The sequence below is a fragment of the Leiobunum rupestre genome, chromosome 1 (assembly GCF_980474605.1).
Source record: "Leiobunum rupestre chromosome 1, qqLeiRupe1.1.hap1, whole genome shotgun sequence".
Classification (NCBI taxonomy): Eukaryota; Metazoa; Arthropoda; class Arachnida; order Opiliones; family Sclerosomatidae; genus Leiobunum; species Leiobunum rupestre.
The window spans coordinates 48,724,574-48,744,815 of NC_143384.1; the positions used below are offsets into that span (position 1 = coordinate 48,724,574).

General features: G+C 37.6%; 3 protein-coding genes across 5 annotated transcripts; 2 read left to right on the top strand and 1 right to left on the bottom strand.

The window, feature by feature from the left end:
- Window positions 1-227: 227 nt before the first annotated feature.
- On the bottom strand, window positions 228-2,588 carry LOC149963142 (uncharacterized). Its single transcript, XM_090164737.1, has 4 exons — window positions 2,477-2,588; window positions 1,912-2,040; window positions 1,226-1,852; window positions 228-766 (listed from the first exon to the last, which is right to left on the bottom strand). The coding sequence occupies exons 1-4, from the start codon at window positions 2,586-2,588 to the stop codon at window positions 384-386; spliced, it is 1,251 nt and encodes a 416-aa protein (XP_090020863.1). The 3' UTR covers window positions 228-383.
- Window positions 2,589-4,955: 2,367 nt separating this feature from the next.
- Window positions 4,956-6,768, top strand: LOC149963143 (uncharacterized). The gene is made up of 3 exons (XM_090180397.1): window positions 4,956-5,084; window positions 5,144-5,770; window positions 6,230-6,768. Exons 1-3 carry the CDS (start codon window positions 4,958-4,960, stop codon window positions 6,610-6,612), a joined length of 1,137 nt encoding a protein of 378 aa, XP_090036523.1. The 5' UTR covers window positions 4,956-4,957; the 3' UTR covers window positions 6,613-6,768.
- An 8,737-nt stretch (window positions 6,769-15,505) lies between these two features.
- On the top strand, window positions 15,506-19,925 carry LOC149963144 (uncharacterized). Of its 3 annotated transcripts, none has more exons than XM_090170487.1 (4): window positions 15,506-15,588; window positions 16,817-16,913; window positions 18,508-18,595; window positions 19,467-19,925. In XM_090170487.1, exons 2-4 carry the CDS (start codon window positions 16,879-16,881, stop codon window positions 19,908-19,910), a joined length of 567 nt encoding a protein of 188 aa, XP_090026613.1. In that variant the 5' UTR covers window positions 15,506-15,588; window positions 16,817-16,878; the 3' UTR covers window positions 19,911-19,925. The 3 variants fall into 3 exon arrangements, with proteins under 3 accessions (XP_090026613.1, XP_090026611.1, XP_090026612.1); XM_090170485.1 differs by having other exon boundaries at window positions 15,524-15,652; XM_090170486.1 differs by lacking the exon at window positions 15,506-15,588 and adding an exon at window positions 15,854-15,936.
- The last annotated feature ends 317 nt before the right edge of the window (window positions 19,926-20,242 follow it).

Below are 20,242 nucleotides of genomic sequence, written 5' to 3' on the forward strand. Positions count from 1 at the left end.
TGACTGGTTCGTTGTGAAACAAGCCGTTAGTGAATATTTTTGAATGGAATAAAGGTACGGTGGTATACTTACGAGTAATTATATTACATATGCTCAGACCGATAACCCCTAAGGGACGTAACGCTTGATATCAAACAGCCAAAGGCAGAGACCATCTGTTCTCCAGCATTTCTACTGTTGCTGGAAAAGGGTTGTTGACGTAAAGATATGGGAAGGAAAATTTAAAGTTTTGAATATTCAAATGTTTATTCACAAGCATACAATATGGTACTTAGACGCCCTATTACCATTCCAACACCTCTACATTTTTAAAAATAAATACATGGAAAATAAAGTTGTAAACTTAATAAAAACTTTGCTATCGTTACATCAAGGAAACATATCTATAGCAAATTTAAAGTTGGTTCATAAAGGACCACCTCCGATTCATCCGCTGTATTTGGCTCCTCGGCACCCGAATCTAAAACGGTAAAATCGTCCAATGGTTCACTGGATTCCTCCATTGCAATGTCCGGAACCGGGTTTAGCTCTGGAGCTGGAACATCCTGGTTTTCGACCGCTACGGGTACGACCACTGGTTTGTTGACTGTGAAATCCTTTTCCTCCGCGATCACGTTTGGTTGGTTAATGGTACTGATCGTGCGCTGTACGGCTGCTAGAATTCCTGTCGCAGATCCCACCGATTTCACTTTCTCCGCCTTCCCTTGCGAAAAGGTTTTCTTCACGGAACTTAGAGCGGCACTCATACTTCCTTTAACAGACGTGCCTGCGTGATAGAACAAATATTCGGGTCAGAACTACTCACTCAAAATGCACCGTTTTGTTACGCTTATTTGTCAAAAAAAATTAGCAACGCTTAAGCTGAAAACAACTAACTTTTATTAACCGCACTGCCAGACTACAGGTAGACCAAAACAAAGTTAATATTTTGGCTGACCTAAGTGTACTGCTAGCATAGCCATTACCTGAGATCAAAAATCGAGCCAGTCTGAGAAAACCCTTATTATAAACCACCTTGGGTTTACTCTTTCAATCTTAAGCTATGAAGGAGGTTGAAATACTTAGTTACGAGTCAGCCTAACGTAGAAAAACTATGGATTCTTCATTAAAATTTATTTCAAAAGCGACGTATCTCAACTTGCTTGACTCTTGCTCCCAGGTAGCAAAGTATCGTAATTAGGTGCTGCCACCACAATGACTAAATAGAAAAAACCATTATACATACTGATCGCTGCACGGTACTGTCCTATGAGAAGACCTTTTGTTTTGGCAATGTCTCGCATGTGTTCACGAATTAAATCCGAGCGGCGGGACACCAAGTCGTGGCTGTCACTTCTCTTAACTCCCATTAAATCTTGACGGGCAGCCGATCCCATTCGCAGTCCAGCTTGGGCCGTAGCTCTAAGCCCCGCTAATGAATTACTTCCAATTTCAGCTGCAGAGACCAAGGCACCTCTGGTTATTTTGACTTTAGCAGCTATGACGGAGTTGGTTTGCTTAGCGACGGCTATCCCTACTCCGGTTTGACTGACTGCTTTACCCGACGTCTTGGCTTTAGCAGCGATATTTCCCGCCATTCCAATTGCGGCTTTGCCGAGAGCGACTGTTCCACTGGTGACTTTCCCTCCAATTAGGATGGGTACTTTAACAGCTATGGTTCCGGCTTTAATAACTGCTTGGCCGATGGATTTAGATTTCGTCTTTAGCATTTTCGCTATGGATCCTTTGGCAGCAGCTACGTTTCCTCCGATTGCCATTAAGACTTGTCCCTTGGCAACAATTACTGCACCAGTTCCGACGACGAGACCCTTTTTGAGGAGGACAGGTTTGACAACGGCCGCTCCAATAACACCTGAACGTTAACGATTTTTAGTTCTAATACAATTTAATCGCTAGAAAAGGTTTAGTTACCTTTCTTGATTAGCAAAGGACCAACTCCGACACCAAGTCCAAAGCCGACCGCAGGTGTTGCTTGTATGATTTGTAGTAGAAGACAGCTACAAACCACCAAAATTAAAGTAATTTTGTTGACGTCCATGGCTGAAATTTAAGAAACCGAGATCCAATTAATTAACACATTCGATAATTTGAACATAATATAGAAACAAATTTCTTCTGAAGACATTAATCTATTTACGCCTTCGTATTTCTTACTACTTGTCGAGATTAAACAGTAAACTACTTCCTGGGTTGATGGTAGTTCGAAAACTGATATGACTGATGTCGTTTCCCTTACTTTTATACCTCAGATTTTCTACCTAAAAAAACAAAATATACTTTTTATAACATTTGTGATAATGTAAATTGAAGTTTCATTATGAATATTAATATATTTTGGGTGCATTTCGTATTGTCTATTTTAGGAAATTGGAATTTTGAATTTTTCTACTTTCCCGCGTGAGGTCTGGATTTAAATTCCCATTATTTTGCTGGCCGAAACGCATCTTAGGGACTCATAAGTCTCGTTCACACATACCGTCTGCAACGTTGCGAGTGCTCCCGCAACGTTTGTATCCCGTCGTGTGAACAGTTCCCGTTGCGCGTCCCAACGTTTCAGATCGCTTCGGCTGAACCGCTTCGTTGACCATTTTGGCAGCGATTCGTGACGTCATCGAGTCGTTCATTAGGGCTGCGTTCAGAAACGCTCACCGGTGAGTCCGCTGAGTCACCGGTGTTTTACTGAACGGCATTTTAATTTCGGGTTTTGACGTCACGATAGTCATCGGTGAGACACTGAAGTCACCGAAATAATAGTCGGTTTTTCCGATGACTGACGTCATTACTGACGTAAAACTACTATTAATGCTACGCTATTTTAAAAAACACCGATGACTGAATAAAAGCGTTCAGCAACTTACGACGTCATTATGACGAAAAAGCTCATCGGTGGAAAATATAAATCCACCGGTTTTTTTTCGTTGACTGTTTCTGAACGTACCCTAGGATTAGAAGAATGGTTCCAATTAGAAATGTGTTCTACGTTTAATTTTAAGTCTAAACAGCTTTGACCCGATCTAATTTGACCAATGGGAAGCCGAGAAATGTTAGACCAAAAACCATAAGGTCATGTGTGGTATTCTAATCAAGACACGACATTTAACGGCTTATAAATCGAAAACTACCAGATCTAATGGATCAAAATTGTTGTGAAACTCTAAACCGAGTGGGGTAGTTCGAAATTTGTAACTTATGATGACATTGAAACATTAGTTCAAGGTCATTCAAAATTATCTCGAGAACCATTAGGATTAGAAGAATGGTTCCAATTAGAAATGTGTTCTACGTTTAATTTTAAGTCTAAACAGCTTTGACCCGATCTAATGTGACCAATGGGAAGCCGAGAAATGTTAGACCAAAAACCATAAGGTCATGTGGTATTCTAATCAAGACACGACATTTAAGTGCTTATAAATCGAAAACTACCAGATCTAATGGATCAAAATTGTCGTGACACTCTAAACTTAGGTTGATTTTGAAAAATTAGTTTAAGGTCATTCAAAATTTATCTCGAGAACCATTAGGATTAGGAGAATGGTTCCAATTAGAAAAATGACCGCCAAAGTTTTTTAAGTCAAATTTCCTTTCACCCGAGGTAAATAAACCAATAGAACTCCAAAATAAACGTTGACCAAGAAGTTAAACTGACGATCCAGTCAAGAAAGGAAGCAAATAGACCACGACTATTCGCGACTCTTCTAGATCTCAGAATCTCGCTTTTCTTCGTAGACCAACTTCGAGCCATGTACAAGAACACTCTGTACAAATACCATCAAAGAGAATTTTTGCTCTAAACCCAATGGTTCACAAGAAAATTTTAGTATGACCTTGAAGACATGGTTCAAAGTCATACAATTTTCCAAATCTCCCACCATGATGAGATTGTCTAGCAAGTTTCGATAATGTAGCACGACTTGATTTGGAGTTTATGCAAATTTCCCTTTTACGACCTTTGTGATTTTGGTAAGACTTTTCTCGACTTCCTATTGGTCGACTCCGATCGGGTCCAGGTTATTTAGGTCTAAACAGTGACGGAGAACACTTTTCTAATTGGAACCAACTTTCTAACACTTACGGTTCTCGAGATAGTTTTTGGAAGACCCTGAAGACGTGGTGAATAACTTAAAACATATAAATAATTTATAATATCTTAATATGTAAATCGCAAATGTATATACTTTCATGCAGGCCCGTAGGAAAGTTTTGGATTAAAGGGGGTACAGCTTGGATGCTAAATTTGGCGCCCCCTCATCGGAAGGCTTTTTGCGCCCCTTCTAAAACAATTTGGCTCCCCTTTCCAATTTCAACTATTCTTTCTTTCCCCCAGTTTTCCCTTCTCTCAGTTGCAAAATATACAGTTGCAATCCAGAGGTTACGAGCTCCGATGCTGATTTTGATCCAGCCATGTTCGTTACAATTTAAAAATTTATTTCCAATTATTTACAATGAATCCTAAGCCGTCGCACTTTTTTGACCAAATTGTCTGTTGATAAAAAAGCATTGATAGTCGTAGTTGAGTTCCGAATACTACGAGTCCCAAAGATGCGTTTCAGCCAGCGCAAAAATTGGAATTTTAATCCAGAGCTCACGCGCGAAAGTGGAAAAATTCAAATTCCAAATTCCTAAAATAGACAATACGAAATGCACCCAAAATATATTAATATTCATAATGAAACTTTAATTTACATCATCACAAATGTTATAAAAAGTGTATTTTGTTTTTTAGGTAGAAAATCTGAGGTATAAAAGTAAGGGAAACGACATCAATCATATCAGTTTTTGAACTACCATCAACCCAGTACGTGGTTTACTATTTAATCTCGACTCACAGATTTTGACAAGTAGTAAGAAATACGAAGGCGTAAATAGATTAATGTCTTCAGAAGAAATTTGTTTCTATATTATGCTTAAATTATCGAATGTGTTAATTAATTGGATCTCGGTTTCTTAAATTTCAGCCATGGACGTCAACAAAATTACTTTAATTTTGGTGGTTTGTAGCTGTCTTCTACTACAAAACTTACAAGCAACACCTGCGGTCGGCTTAGGACTTGGTGTCGGAGTTGGTCCTTTGCTAATCAAGAAAGGTAACTAAACCTTTTCTAGCGATTAAATTGTATTAGAACTAAAAATCGTTAACGTTCAGGTGTTATTGGAGCGGCCGTTGTCAAACCTGTCCTCCTCAAAAAGGGTCTCGTCGTCGGAACTGGTGCAGTAATTGTTGCCAAGGGACAAGTCTTAATGGCAATCGGAGGAAGCGTAGCTGCTGCCAAAGGATCCATAGCGAAAATGCTAAAGACGAAATCTAAATCCATCGGCCAAGCAGTTATTAAAGCCGGAACCATAGCTGTTAAAGTACCCATCCTAATTGGAGGGAAAGTCACCAGTGGAACAGTCGCTCTCGGCAAAGCCGCAATTGGAATGGCGGGAAATATCGCTGCTAAAGCCAAGACGTCGGGTAAAGCAGTCAGTCAAACCGGAGTAGGGATAGCCGTCGCTAAGCAAACCAACTCCGTCATAGCTGCTAAAGTCAAAATAACCAGAGGTGCCTTGGTCTCTGCAGCTGAAATTGGAAGTAATTCATTAGCGGGGCTTAGAGCTACGGCCCAAGCTGGACTGCGAATGGGATCGGCTGCCCGTCAAGATTTAATGGGAGTTAAGAGAAGTGACAGCCACGACTTGGTGTCCCGCCGCTCGGATTTAATTCGTGAACACATGCGAGACATTGCCAAAACAAAAGGTCTTCTCATAGGACAGTACCGTGCAGCGATCAGTATGTATAATGGTTTTTTCTATTTAGTCATTGTGGTGGCAGCACCTAATTACGATACTTTGCTACCTGGGAGCAAGAGTCAAGCAAGTTGAGATACGTCGCTTTTGAAATAAATTTTAATGAAGAATCCATAGTTTTTCTACGTTAGGCTGACTCGTAACTAAGTATTTCAACCTCCTTCATAGCTTAAGATTGAAAGAGTAAACCCAAGGTGGTTTATAATAAGGGTTTTCTCAGACTGGCTCGATTTTTGATCTCAGGTAATGGCTATGCTAGCAGTACACTTAGGTCAGCCAAAATATTAACTTTGTTTTGGTCTACCTGTAGTCTGGCAGTGCGGTTAATAAAAGTTAGTTGTTTTCAGCTTAAGCGTTGCTAATTTTTTTTGACAAATAAGCGTAACAAAACGGTGCATTTTGAGTGAGTAGTTCTGACCCGAATATTTGTTCTATCACGCAGGCACGTCTGTTAAAGGAAGTATGAGTGCCGCTCTAAGTTCCGTGAAGAAAACCTTTTCGCAAGGGAAGGCGGAGAAAGTGAAATCGGTGGGATCTGCGACAGGAATTCTAGCAGCCGTACAGCGCACGATCAGTACCATTAACCAACCAAACGTGATCGCGGAGGAAAAGGATTTCACAGTCAACAAACCAGTGGTCGTACCCGTAGCGGTCGAAAACCAGGATGTTCCAGCTCCAGAGCTAAACCCGGTTCCGGACATTGCAATGGAGGAATCCAGTGAACCATTGGACGATTTTACCGTTTTAGATTCGGGTGCCGAGGAGCCAAATACAGCGGATGAATCGGAGGTGGTCCTTTATGAACCAACTTTAAATTTGCTATAGATATGTTTCCTTGATGTAACGATAGCAAAGTTTTTATTAAGTTTACAACTTTATTTTCCATGTATTTATTTTTAAAAATGTAGAGGTGTTGGAATGGTAATAGGGCGTCTAAGTACCATATTGTATGCTTGTGAATAAACATTTGAATATTCAAAACTTTAAATTTTCCTTCCCATATCTTTACGTCAACAACCCTTTTCCAGCAACAGTAGAAATGCTGGAGAACAGATGGTCTCTGCCTTTGGCTGTTTGATATCAAGCGTTACGTCCCTTAGGGGTTATCGGTCTGAGCATATGTAATATAATTACTCGTAAGTATACCACAGTACCTTTATTCCATTCAAAAATATTCACTAACGGCTTGTTTCACAACGAATCAGTCAAAAGGTGGACTACGCTAGATTTTAACCTTTTTATTCATGCTAGTAATTTTGGGAGTCAAACTATTGGCTACTAACATATGTATTTAAGCCAATGGAAAACCTCTAAATTGAGAAGGGAACTTTCGGTATCGGAATTTTAGTCCGCCAATTGTAGCTTTATTGAAATTTATAAACTCTCTCGGTTTGAGCGGATGAAGTTAAATAGTGAGGAAAAGAAAAGGTTTGGGGAAATGACCAATAAGTTTTCGCTTTCCGAAGATGGAAATCATGGAATAAGTCGTCGAAGTGGGATATTATACCAGCGTTATTAAAACCATGTTAAAACCAAAAGTAGAAGAAGACCCAAAAGTGTGTCAATCGTACCTTCGCGCCTACTAAAATTTCAAATGAGAGCTTGTCTCACGACAGACTTCATATTGTAACGTATTAGCAACTTCTTTGGTCTGTGTGTTTGGCACGAAATTTCGCTAATATTTCAATTGGCTGGTATAAAATCAAAATATACCAATAGGCATCGACATGAAAGAAAGTAGTGCCCTTCTTCAACAGACGATTTTTCATCGCCTGATAGCGGTTGTTTCGCGAGTGTAGCTGTTCGTGAATCGTGATTAATTATTATCATGGCTAATTTAAATAAAAATACTAATTTCTTCGTGAACGACGTGTTCACGTAATAAAGTCGGTACACACAAACTGATAAACAGAAAAAAAAGTAATTTCGCTTCTCAAACGTTAAAGGAAAGAACTTCAAAATATGATGTCCCTTCAAGCTTTAGACCTAGGTTTAGCGAGTCCTCTGTGCAGACAGAACAGTTAAATGTAGAGAATATTAGTAAAGTTAATTTGCTAGTTCAAACAATAGAAACTATCTCTGTAAAAAGTGTAAATAACGTTACTCAGACGGATGAGGATGAAGTTGTCTTTTGGCCAAGCCATCTGCAAAATATTAAGGCAATTTAAATCACTGTCTTGTGTGGAGAAGTTTTCATCTGGTAATCAGGTTAGCAAACTGGTCTTGATAATTTTTGGAGTAGTACTTCACTAATTACTTTCTGATTTTTAGTCAGATCTGGAAATTACTCGTAAAGGGATGTTTGTACAGTGGTATAATTCTGATTCATGTAAATACGTATTGTCAAACTCTGGAGTACTGAAATTGTACACAGTCTTTAAAGGCATTGTGAGGGAAAAAAACGTCCTTAAAGATGGCAAATTCCAAATTGATCTAGCGACAGTGCTTATGGAAGATTTTGCGAATGAGAAGTTTGTTTTTTGTCAGGGTCTCGATAGTAGTGCTAATAACATTTTAGCTGAACTTGCTAGTGTACCGAAACAAATGGTTATTCACAAGTATCCGGTAGATCACGTAATGTCCATAAAATGTGAAAGATTTTTTAAAAAATCCATCAATGTAACTGCCGAAAAGAGCCATATTTGTAAAAACTGCAAGCTGTTAATGAGGTATTTGCGTGTTTGTTCGAAACGCCGAAAATTAGCAATATCATCGCCTGTTAGAAAGAGAAAATCAGACCCAACTTCAACTGTTCCCACACAATATTTGTCTCCTTATAGTGTTATGAGAAAGAAACGTTTGATTCAATACAGATATCAAAATATAAAAAAGAAAGTTGACAAACTTAAAGAGAAATTGGAATCACTAAAAATGAGTTTGACGAAGAACCAACACGAAGAAATGAAGAATGTGACATCAATAATTCAAGACAGATTTGCCAACCACATAGACACTGTTTTGAATGTATCGAACCCTGACCCAGACGAAACTTCGAAAGAGAAACGGAAACGTCTGCAAGACATTTGGGAGGCTGACTGTGCTACGTATTTGGTGAATGAGTCCAAAGATTTTGTGAAAGACCAAGCCAATAATAGTAAAAACCTTTTTTGCAAAACTGAAAAAGGTTTTTTTTTGGGAATGATGAATTTTCTTTTTCAATAGCTACTGGAAGCCGCAAAAATCGATGGAGTGTCATAACTTACAGGATAGGTAATTTAATTACAATAGTTAAAGGGTATATTTTTTAAGTTTAAATATATTTCTTTTTTTTAGCGCTAAGAAACTTTAAAATATTGCAGTTACCATCTTGGCGTTCCATTCAAAGGAAACCTCAAAAGAATTTTGATGATCCAGGTGTGAATTGCGATAAAATACGGGAGGAGAAACAGTGTTATGATCTCTTTGTAAAAGAACAAGAGAAACGTGGATATGTTAAACCAAATGGTGACGGTATTTTGGTTTTTGACGAGGTGAAGGTCGCTGCAAAGGTTGCTTGGAACAGCAAAAACCACAAACTTGCCGGACGTGCCATGCCAATTCAAGAGTACTTCTACTTAAGGCTCATTCACACTATCCAACTTTAGTCAGCTGACAAGCTGCCCGATTTTTGTCTGACCGACAAGTCCGGTAATGTGAATGCTTCACCTGATAAGATTTTTGTTGGGGAAGCCTTCGACTTTGAATCGGGAAGAGAGGCGATTCAAATCAGGCAGACTGGCTAGTCAGGTGGCAGCAGCCAATAGAAACCGAGAAAAAGTGACTTCAGTGCGATCACGTGTGAAATCGCAGTGAGCGGACGACGTTCAATTTAGGTTTTTGTTTATAAACTTTTCGACGTATTGATCCTTGTGTGGAGAAAGTTTGAAAGTAAAAGAAACCGTAAGTTTTATAACTATTTCTTTCCCCTTTTAATTATAACAGAATTAATCTAATTGTTCGTTCTTTTTTCACCCTTGGTTTCTTTACGATCAAAACAATACCTAGTAAAGCAATTTTCTTTTTTTCATCAGACTCCATATTTACTCTCACTCAAAACAATAAATTTAACCAGCCACAATATTGTGCCAAAGCCAACATTCCCAAATCAGAAAAACAACCAGACAGCTTCTACCTAAATTTCCATTCTCTGATTGGTTAATGATATATAAACGACCTCATGCGTCTAACGTTCGAACTAAACTACCCGACAAAACGCATCTAACACCAAGCTGACGAGTTGGATAGTATGCACGCGAAAACTGACCTGACTAGTCGGGCTGACTAGTCAGACAGACTTAAGGTCTTTTCACACGAGCCAACTTTTCAAATCAAAATGCTGAGTCAGCAAAAATGGATCAGTGATCCATTTTTTTCTGGCGTACTTTTTTGGTGGATCAACTCATCGAACTTTTATTCACACGAACCAACTAGTTTACTCAACTCAAAGTTGACTCATCTAGTTGGATCAAAAAGCTGGCTCGTGTGAAAAGGCCTATAGTCAGGTGACTAAAGTTGGATAGTGTGAATGCGGCTTTAGAAGATCTTTATGATGAAATTGACTGTGACAAAGATATTAATAAAGCCAATTAATTACAGTAACAGTACTTGACACTATATTGTAGTTCATTTTAGCTCCTAAGCCTTGGTTGTTCAAACCGGTTTTTTACTAAAATAATGGCCGTCGGTTTATCAGACGTAGAGCTAATTATACGACGGCATTATCCGCATTTGAGATTCGATGGCGTCAAATATGACATCAAATATTACGTAGGATACGGATGACGCAATATCTGTGAAACAAACCGTTAGTGAAGAAATAGAGCTAGTGGCATACTTATGAGTAATTATGTTACATATGATGATAGTCTTATATCATGAATTTATTAGGCCTAATTTACCCATGAATCCGTCAAAAGGAGGTTGGACTAACTTTCGATATACGTCATTCAACGTTTTAAATAAACCAATCGGAGGTTACGATTTTATTTTCGGAATTCGAAGAGCGTGCCCTTAAAATATAGTCTGCTTCAATGCTTTCACCATCGTCCTTTCTTTGCGGGTTTGTTTATAGTCAGGGCGGTTTAATTTGTTATTTAAATAAGTTCTTCTAATATGTAATGTTCAAAGGTGGATCCTTTGAAACTTATTCTTTCCACCGCTTGTGATACTCACAACAACCTAAAACTAATTCGGTTAAGTAAACATTCTGGCCTAGGCTTATCATCATTTGAAATAAATAGAGAAGATTCTACAGTATTTTTCCCTGCTCTACGGTTCTACCTGGACAAATTCGCAAAGAAGAGTTCTTCTATAATCTTACTCATATGGCAATCAGGAACTAGCTGGATATTTTTACACTGATTATTAGTTGGTATACCCATTTTAGTTGACGTTAAGTTGGTTTTAAGTAGGCTTAAGTGGTCAGAATATTTCAATAAACTAGTTAAAGGGTAATAAGTTGTTATTAAGTTGATGGGAAAATACTTTTTTCTTTAAGTTGGTTTTTAGTGGTCAGAAAATTACATATTATTTGTAAGTTGGTTTAAAGTTGGTATTTGGGGTATTTGTTCCAAATACCAACTTAAAGTATTTCCTAGACCACTTATTTTTTGGTAAGGGCACAGATTGAATCACATTTCAAAAACCCAGAAGGAAATCTTCCTAGACAAGCATACCAATTTGCTTCAAGTTGCATGTATTTATCAAGTTGTATAGTTTTGCTATCATTACCAACAGCTAGGAACTCAGTTTCAAATATTATTTTATGTTCATTCAAAATATTTGAATAATGATTAATATCACATTTTGAAGATGAATGGGTGGTGCAGGTGGTCAAACATTCATTTTCTGTCAAGGAACTTGAACCAAAATATTCTACGAGTTGAAGTCGAGGATTTTTAAGAAAAAGTCCTTCCTTATAACGGTGGTCAAGTGGTCAAAGACCAGTTTATTAATTGCCCAGACCAGTTTATTAATTAGAAATAATATAAAATAATAGGACATGACCAGTTTATTAATTCAAGGTATCTATTAATTTTGATTTCTCTATAAACCGCATTTCTATGTACCGCGACTCCGCGTAGTACCGCAGCGGCCGCACGTCGAGGCTTTATGCAGAGTCCCTCGAAACTGTCAAACCCCCTCTGCCCTCAAACCTTCAATCCTCTAGTTCCCTTTCCCCCGAGTACGGTAGGCTACGCGGTAACGGACCGGGGACTCTGGAGCTAGTGGGCCTAGAGTAGAAAGAGATAATACGGTAAATTACGAGGGTCTACTAGGCTATGGCAGTAGTCTTAGGTGAGATAGTACTATATTGTACTATTGTTGTGATACTCATAAAATAAGTTAACTATTTTTAATACGTGTAAAATTAATGTTACCAACATAATCTAACTTCTAAACATGTAGTATAGGTTTTTTAGGCTTATAAAATGACATTAGAACATTTTATAATAGACCAGTTCAATAATTCATAAGCTAGGGGGTCACTGGTCACAAGGACCAGTTTAATTATCAATAATCTAAGGGGTGACTGGTCATCAGGACCAGTTAAAAAAATAGCTTATTTCCAAGGCTGGCCGAGGCTAGGAATTTTCGTTCAGACGCGATAGCAGACGACGCGTTACAGAAGGGGCGGAGCCACGAATGGCGCGAAGTTTATAGACCAACCTCCTTTTGACGAGGATGCCTACAGCACTATAGCTGATCCATATTCATTTGTTAAGACTGGAGCCTATTGTCTCCTGGCAGCCCAAAATGTTAGACCCAGTCCGCCACTGAATAAGTCGTCCAAGTGGGATATTTCACCAGCGTTATTAAAACCCATATCCAGCCTAGAAGAGTTAGGCCTAAGCTCCAAAGAATCTGCAAAGACTCCAGCCTTGTAGATGCCCAGAAAAGCTCAACCTGAATTTCCACTAGTTTTTCTAATAAACCTGCTTCTTTTATTTGACAACGTAAATTTATTTTAGAACCTAAGTCTCCGAGAACTTCATTAATTTGCAAATTAATTGCATTAACAGCACTTGACATTATATCAGGGAGTAGTAGAACGGGAGACGAAATTTAGCTGCTTTCTCTTTACGGAGCTATTCCAAGAGCCAAAAATTGACCACTTACTCATGATTAGTTCTATGCAGCTTATTGCTGGGAGCAGCGTTGCATTGAAGAAGGCTACGAGACTTCTGTTTTAATACACCAAAGATCTCGTACCCTAGATTCGAAATCACTCTCTCGCGCGTTGGCGATAGCGTTTACCCACTTCCCGCTGGAACTCAGAAAAAAATCGCTCCATGGCTTGCGGCTATTCCATAGAAATCGGATAACAAACTAGAACGCTTAATCGAATGGCTGACAAGGTACCTATTAGATTCTTGGCTAAAACGACAGTAACGCCATCTGCGCTGCCTAAAGAGGCCCGCTCGCGCGTAACTTAGTTAAAAGTTCCCCCCCCCATTGAAATTAATGTAAAGTTGGCGATAATTAAACGTTAATTAACCTACCAAATGATATAAGAAATATTCCACTGACAATTTTTCCCGTTTATATGAACTTAAATGTAATATAAAATCGCCTTGAAAAATCGTTTATCGCTTTATAACATTCAAAAATAATATTTTTCCCGCACCATGTAAATAACCGAGCATCTGCTCGTCTAGGTAAAGTTTGTGTTGTCAACGCGCATATTAGAAAGAAAAATGAGATTTTAGAAAGTAGGTTGTAATACGGAACGATATTAATACTTTTCACGAATTTTGTCATCGGTGAATTATAAATATGACTTGAAATAAGTTTCAAGGTTTATTTAAAAGCTAGTTTCATAACTTTTCATCCATTGGTTCGTTCAGAATGTATCTTTAAAGTAGACGAAAATTTTAAGGCGCGGAATCTTGCCCAGTCTTAAGCCTCGGTTTAAGCTACTGCGTATTTTGAAACGGAAAAACGCGATTACTATCGTTAAATCTTAGTTAAATGATGGCGAACGCTCCTTGTAATAAGAAACAAATAACGAAATACGTTTTAAGCTTATTTAACGCCAAAAATTACACGTATTTCGTTATTTGTTTCGTATTAAAAATATCATATTATTAATCTAAGATTTAACAATAGTAATCGGGTTTTTCCGTTTCAAAATACGCGCGTTGACAACGCAAACTTATTATATTATTAATGTTAATAATTTTAATATTATTTTTGAATGTTATAAAGCAATAAACGGTTTTTCAAGACGATTTTATATTACATTTAAGTTCATATAAACGGGAAAATTTGTATGTTGAATATTTCTTATATCATTTGGTAGGTTGATTCGCTCGCGTTCTACATGTCGAACAGTCTCATCGGTGTCGTGTTTTCTTTTCAAACATTTGTTGATACTGGTCTTTTGGATTTATTCCTTACGGCAGTCAATATGAACTTAAATTGAAGTGACCCATTATTCCGACTTTCTCATCATTTTGTCTCACACATCCTTCACAATAGCTTCATTTTCAAGCGATTTATTGCAAAAATAACAAGAGTTAGCTGGGTGGTAAATTTTAAACGCGGTTACATGAAGAGCGGCGGATGCGTTTTAAGTCAACGAAGGCGCAAAATTGTAAGACGCGTTTCAGGTACTAAGTTAAAACCGTGATTACGACACAACGATTGCTCGTATGTAAAATTTTCATAGAACATTTTTTGTAGGAAGTAGCCGGACCCTAATGTTCATACTTGGGTTTATAGCCGTACATACAATACTAACGTAGATATTCGCGATAAACCATTTCTGTGCACCGGTTTTCCCCATAACCATTGCTCGTAAAACAACTATTTCTAACAGTAACCTGTGAAAAGATATGTTTTTGTTTGAGTAATTACTCCTTAAATATTTAATTACGGAATTTTGAACAATTCTTCATTTTTTATTTAAAAATCAATCTTTCTATGATTTGAAAGAAACGCGTTTTCTAGTGCGTTCTTAGCGATTGGAAATTATGGTAAAAAGAAAACTATTTCTAACACTAACCTGTGAAAAGATGTTTTCTTTTGAGTATGTACTCTTACACGATTTGATTACGCAGTTTTGAGCCATTCTTCAACTTTAATTAAACATAAGTTACTTTAAAGATGTAAAAAAAAACCGCGTTAGCGTCGAGCTATAGTCGGCCATTTAATTTTAGACGAAATAGAGTGTTTAGTGTTAGTTCACCAGTTTGGCACCGATGGCGTAACTTTCGTTGCCAGCCAAACGAAAAGCATGGACCAAAGGCAGGGTTTTTTAAAAGTTCTAATCGGAACCCGCGACAAAATTTCAAAAATCGTTCTAGTTTGTTATCTGATTTCTATGGGCTTACCGCAACCGATGGAGCCCAATTTTTCTGAGGTCACGTGCCGGAAAAGGGTAAACACTTCGTAACAAAACCGTCAATGGGAAAGCTCTCAGTATTCAAATCTAGGGTACGAGTTTAAATTATCTTTGAATACACTCTGTTGTCTTTGCAGGAGAATTTACATGGGATCAAGAATGTATTGAAGTTACTAAGAATATTTGAGCATAGCATTAACCCCTGGTACCATCCTCACAGCTTTTGTGGAGAAAGTTCGTCTGCATTTAAGGCGCATTCAAGGTTATACCATATAGCAAACTTGAATTGGAAAGCAGACGAATTTAAGCTACAAAGGCTGCGAGGATGGGAATCTAAATCCTGTAGTCCAATATTCTTAGTAACTTCAATACATTCTTGATGGGATTTGAAACCATTGGGCCGGCCGCTATAGCGCGTGATCGAAGTTGGCCGTGGTTTTTGAAGGCAACTACGCAAGACGATTCTTAGACGCCTAGTAAGTCGACAGAATTAATTTAAAATTGGAAACTTGGATATGGAATTCAGCATGGAATTTAAATGTGAGAATTTCAATGGTTGTGCACTTCAAATAATCTAATCCAGTTTTTTAAACCAATGTCTTTCCAAATTGTAATCCCTAATTAAAATAATACAATTGTAGCTGGCTAGGGTGATGCTAATAACAGTACTTCAATACTTGCCATTTGACTTGCTTGGTCTTATCAGAAACGTATAAAAGATTTCTTTTGAGAGAAGTATGTCATTTATTTAATTACATGGAAGGACTGCTAAGCTAAATAAACTTGTAGGCAGTCATACAGGATAGAAAAAATGTTGAAAAATGGTAATAAAATGCAGGAAAAATTAATACATAGAATAAAAAATTTAGAATTGATAAAGGGTTGATAATAGAGGTTGCAGAAACGTCTAGCGCGTAGTACACTAATGTTTTTCTAGGGAGATAATTCCAGTTAGAGATGAAGTTGAATTAAAAGTGGCACTGTCCAAGTTTCATTATGATGCGGGGTTTGGTTATTTTTGCATAATGACCCTGGGTATGGCGTAGAGAGTCAAACTGAAATAGGGTCAAGGGGTTGATGGCCAATTTGCCTGACCAAATGTTCCAAACTTGGACAAGATCGTTCATGGCATGTTGGGGAAGGGGCGGATCAAGCTTGAGGTGGTTGTTGCGGTCGTCAGTGGTTAGGTTTTCAATACACCTCTGGTAGAAAAAAACATTGTGTTAAATTCCTCACCCGAGGGGGTCAGTCTCAACGATCTTCCGCTACTACGGCCCGTAACCAATTATCAATTCTTTCTCTCGATCACCAGCGATATCTACATCTTACGGTCTTTATGTACTTAATATTTAATAATTTGGTTCCAGACTATATTTCTGAACTCTTTCACAAACCAAATACAATTAATCATCATAAAACCAGAGGTAGTCTGCTTAATTGCTATGTAGAAGAACTCGACACCAAACTTCGTAATATTTCCCTCAAGAGCAGGGGAAGACATTAGCCACACCACTGAGGCCAGGTTACAAATATAGAGGAGGCTATTAATGCCACTTGAGCCAACAGCTCCCTACACTAAATAAGCTTGTACACCCAACCTCTATCTAGGTGCTACCCTAACTGAGATGTTGTGTTATCTAGCGTAAGATTCTAGAAACATGACTAAAGCGCTGTCACTAAAATGTTTTGTTTCCATTGGTGTAGGGTCTGAAGATCTAACCAAACGATTCATCGCCCTTAGATGTGCAAAAAGTCACAGATTCGGAATGTCAAAGCGATGTTCCAGCAAAAAAGCATATCAGTAAGTTTTTAGTGGCGTAGTTTTTTTTATCAGAAGTATCGGATCATTCCTACGATAGAGGCCAATGTGGTTGAAATTTTGTGATAATTAGAACCTGAGACTCCTTGATCTGTTTTGACAAGTTCTTTTAAATGTGGCTTTTGCGTCACTGTCTCTTACTTTTACAACTCTACGAGCGCACGCTACAGTAGCAAGAAATATAGGTTTTTCTAGTGAGCTGTTTCTTGTGAAATAGGCTGAGATTCCAACATGGCCCCCTGAAACAAGGTGGTTAATGTGGTCATTTAAGAGTAAATGTTAGTTGGTCGCAGGCAGAGCAATGCTCCACAATGTAATGAATCACTAACAAGTAGTTCAAGATTATTTAGCTATATTTAGGGATGCACCGATATTAACAAAGTTATCTATCATAACAGTAGTGTATATGATAAAATTATTGTAAAAGATGGTTCAGCACACTGTTATACCACTTAATCCTAATTTTTCATGAAAAAGAGATTGCAAGAGCATATGCGAATGCTTCTTTTCATTTTTCTTGATACATATTTTCGATAACAAATCGAATATCGTTAGTTTTTTATTTGTTTACACTCGTAACCCCCAGTCTAAAAAAAGGTATGATCTAGCTTCTGAAATCTGGCGTAGGTGGCGCGGCAAATTAAATAAAATATCATTAGTTAGTTAAGCGAGAATTTTCTTATTTTTAAATGTTTTTCTGAAAATATTTTTCTAATACAGTATCGGCAAAAGTGACATAATTACCAAAAGTGTGACAATCCCTGTACTTTCGTATACTAAAGGTTTAATGAATGCTCGACTCGAGATCGACCACATAAAGGACCATTTTAGCATAAGAGTAAATGGTATAAGGTTATGGAACTCACTAGAAGCAGTGCTAAAAAGTCAGAACTTTTTTAATATTTTTATAAAAGACCTCAAAAAATATATAATTGAAAATTGGTGACAAAATTGTAGTATTTTATTTATCCATTCTTTGGTTTTGGATTTTAGATTTAATTTAAATTAATAACATGGACTCCTATGTAAACCAGTATCTAACTGATAGGAATATCCTGAAATAAAGCTTATTATTATTATTTATTGTCGCTTTTCTGTATCATTTTTTAGTCTATGGTATTATATCGTAGGTAGATTGCGATAGCATCTCCACAGAACGACGAAAAAATAAAAAAATACACTAACTTTGACCAGTGCTACTTAGTTCCTCACTACGAGGTGGTATTTATTGGTTTTAACTTCCTTCTCTCCCCAAGGCATACTTTCCCTTCTCCCCTCCCAGCTTGTATTTCGCTAGTAACATTCATTAAGAAATAGGTCCGATTGATACATTTTTGGGAATTATGTCACTTTTGGTATCGACCAATATACATAGTAAAAGTTTCATTAAATTTTGTGGAACGTATGGGGATTGAACCCATGAGCATATTTGTTTGGCCATTTTGAGCATTATGGCATGGTGAGAAGTTCCTTACATTTGGTGGCTCCTGGAGAGATTTAACAAAATTCAGCAGCTTTAAGCTTTTCTTCATCTCCCTGCCATACACTAAATAGTTCATTATATGATAATTTACAGAGAAATTATTGAGGAGTTGGGATTGACTGTAGAGATTACAACAGATCAAGCAAGAAAAAAATGGAATAACTTGTTACAAAAATACAAGGTATACTTTATAACTAATATTTCCTGATACATTTCAGTTACCTCAGTAACCAACTGTTGGCCTTTTTCTGATAATCGATCTATTTCAAAGTTGCATAATATTGTCTTAACTGATAGCGTTTTCCATTGGGAACCTCCGAGCACTCCCGGAGTGCTCCAAAATCAAAATCGTATTCCATTAGGAAAAAAGGGGCAACTCCGAGAGGGAGGATCGTCTTCCATTGACCAAGGTACCCCCTCCCGGAGTGCTCCAGCTGCCCCAACTCAAGAGTCGGAGGGAAACAAAAGAGTGCTCTGAAAACGTTTCGTATTGCATTTAGAGCTACCAGGGCGAATCCTCTGAGCGCCTCCTACAGAGAGCAGTGACGTCATTCAACAAATCCGGATCACACTCGGAGGTTCCCAATGGAAAACGCTATGAAAGTCTGGTTTCTTTGGTGATTTCATCCTCCTGCGCCAAAGTTACAAATAGCTACTTCCCGTATTTTCTCCTGCTATCATCACTTCTCATCAATCATATTGGCTACCTCTAGATTGAAAAGACATGGATTTTTACCAGGTTTTTAATAAATGAAAAATAGCACAAGGTTCTGAAAATCTCAAATTGAACAAAATCACTTTATCATTTTCAAAATATGTCGGAATAATTGCTTCCATAAAATCACTGTCAAAGTCAAATATATTTTGTGTTATGCAAGTAGTTTTAATTTACATTGCTGGGAGCTGTTGATAAAATTCTGGCAAACATGCTTGATGGTGTAAGTCGGGGAAAGATTTTATGTTAGACCCTCGGTACAACGAGTATCTCATAATTTGAGTTACTAGGATTTAAATTTTTGTCAACTATAACTAAAAAAAAAGTTTTATTTAAGGAATGCAAACGAGTTCAGTCTTTGGAGAATAATAAAGAAGTTACAATTGATTGGCCGTATTTTGAGATGTTGGATGCCTGTGTGATTCAACCGGACAATATTGTTAACTCTTCAAACTTAAACCCTTCACTTACCCAACAAGCTAGTGCATCATCATCACCTTTACCTGAAGATGACGAAGATGATATTATTATCCCTACAAAGAAAAGAAAAGCGGAAATGACTGACCCTTTACTAGCTTTAATCAAACAGCAAACTGAAGCTTTGCAACAACATGAAGATACATTTGTTCAGTTTAGTAACAATGTTCTGTCCATCTTAGATCGGTTAGTTACTGTTGTGGAAAATAAAGCTGTAATGGAACAAAACCATGTAGCTACACTTTCAAGTTCAGGAATAATTCATCTACAATCGAGTGATAAATGTGAAAAAGATACGATGTAAAAAATAAGAATAATGTAAATATTGTTAATAAATTTTTTATAGTTTTTAATATCAAAGTTGTGAAATAAATAAATAAATATTAAAATAAATAATAATATTGATCACATGGGGGACTCCTTTATAAATACATTTATCCCATCCCTCACAGTACAGAAATGTATAGTTTCACCCATGCCGCAACCACCCCAGCTTGCTACACCACTTTGTACAGCCAGAAACTCATCAACAGGGGTCAGACTATGTAAAGCTCGGGGATCATTGAGGATGGGTGAAAACTTAGTACAGGCAAATCAATGTGCAAGGGAGGGCTTGAACATGTAAACCGTCAGAAC

What these genes read in the sequence shown, in the direction of transcription:
- LOC149963144 (XM_090170485.1), top strand. Translation starts at nt 15,628, where the DNA reads ATGGAATTCAGCATGGAATTTAAAT. An exon ending in ATTCAGCATGGAATTTAAAT is followed by an intron (nt 15,653 to 16,816) that starts GTGAGAATTTCA and finishes CCATTGGTGTAG; the next exon opens with GGTCTGAAGATCTAACCAAA. An exon ending in ACTTGTTACAAAAATACAAG is followed by an intron (nt 18,596 to 19,466) that starts GTATACTTTATA and finishes GTTTTATTTAAG; the next exon opens with GAATGCAAACGAGTTCAGTC.
- LOC149963143 (XM_090180397.1), top strand. Translation starts at nt 4,958, where the DNA reads ATGGACGTCAACAAAATTACTTTAATTTTGGTGGTTTGTAGCTGTCTT. An exon ending in TCCTTTGCTAATCAAGAAAG is followed by an intron (nt 5,085 to 5,143) that starts GTAACTAAACCT and finishes GTTAACGTTCAG; the next exon opens with GTGTTATTGGAGCGGCCGTT. An exon ending in ACAGTACCGTGCAGCGATCA is followed by an intron (nt 5,771 to 6,229) that starts GTATGTATAATG and finishes TCTATCACGCAG; the next exon opens with GCACGTCTGTTAAAGGAAGT.
- LOC149963142 (XM_090164737.1), bottom strand. Translation starts at nt 2,588, where the DNA reads ATGGTCAACGAAGCGGTTCAGCCGAAGCGATCTGAAACGTTGGGACGC. An exon ending in TCCTTTGCTAATCAAGAAAG is followed by an intron (nt 1,853 to 1,911) that starts GTAACTAAACCT and finishes GTTAACGTTCAG; the next exon opens with GTGTTATTGGAGCGGCCGTT. An exon ending in ACAGTACCGTGCAGCGATCA is followed by an intron (nt 767 to 1,225) that starts GTATGTATAATG and finishes TCTATCACGCAG; the next exon opens with GCACGTCTGTTAAAGGAAGT.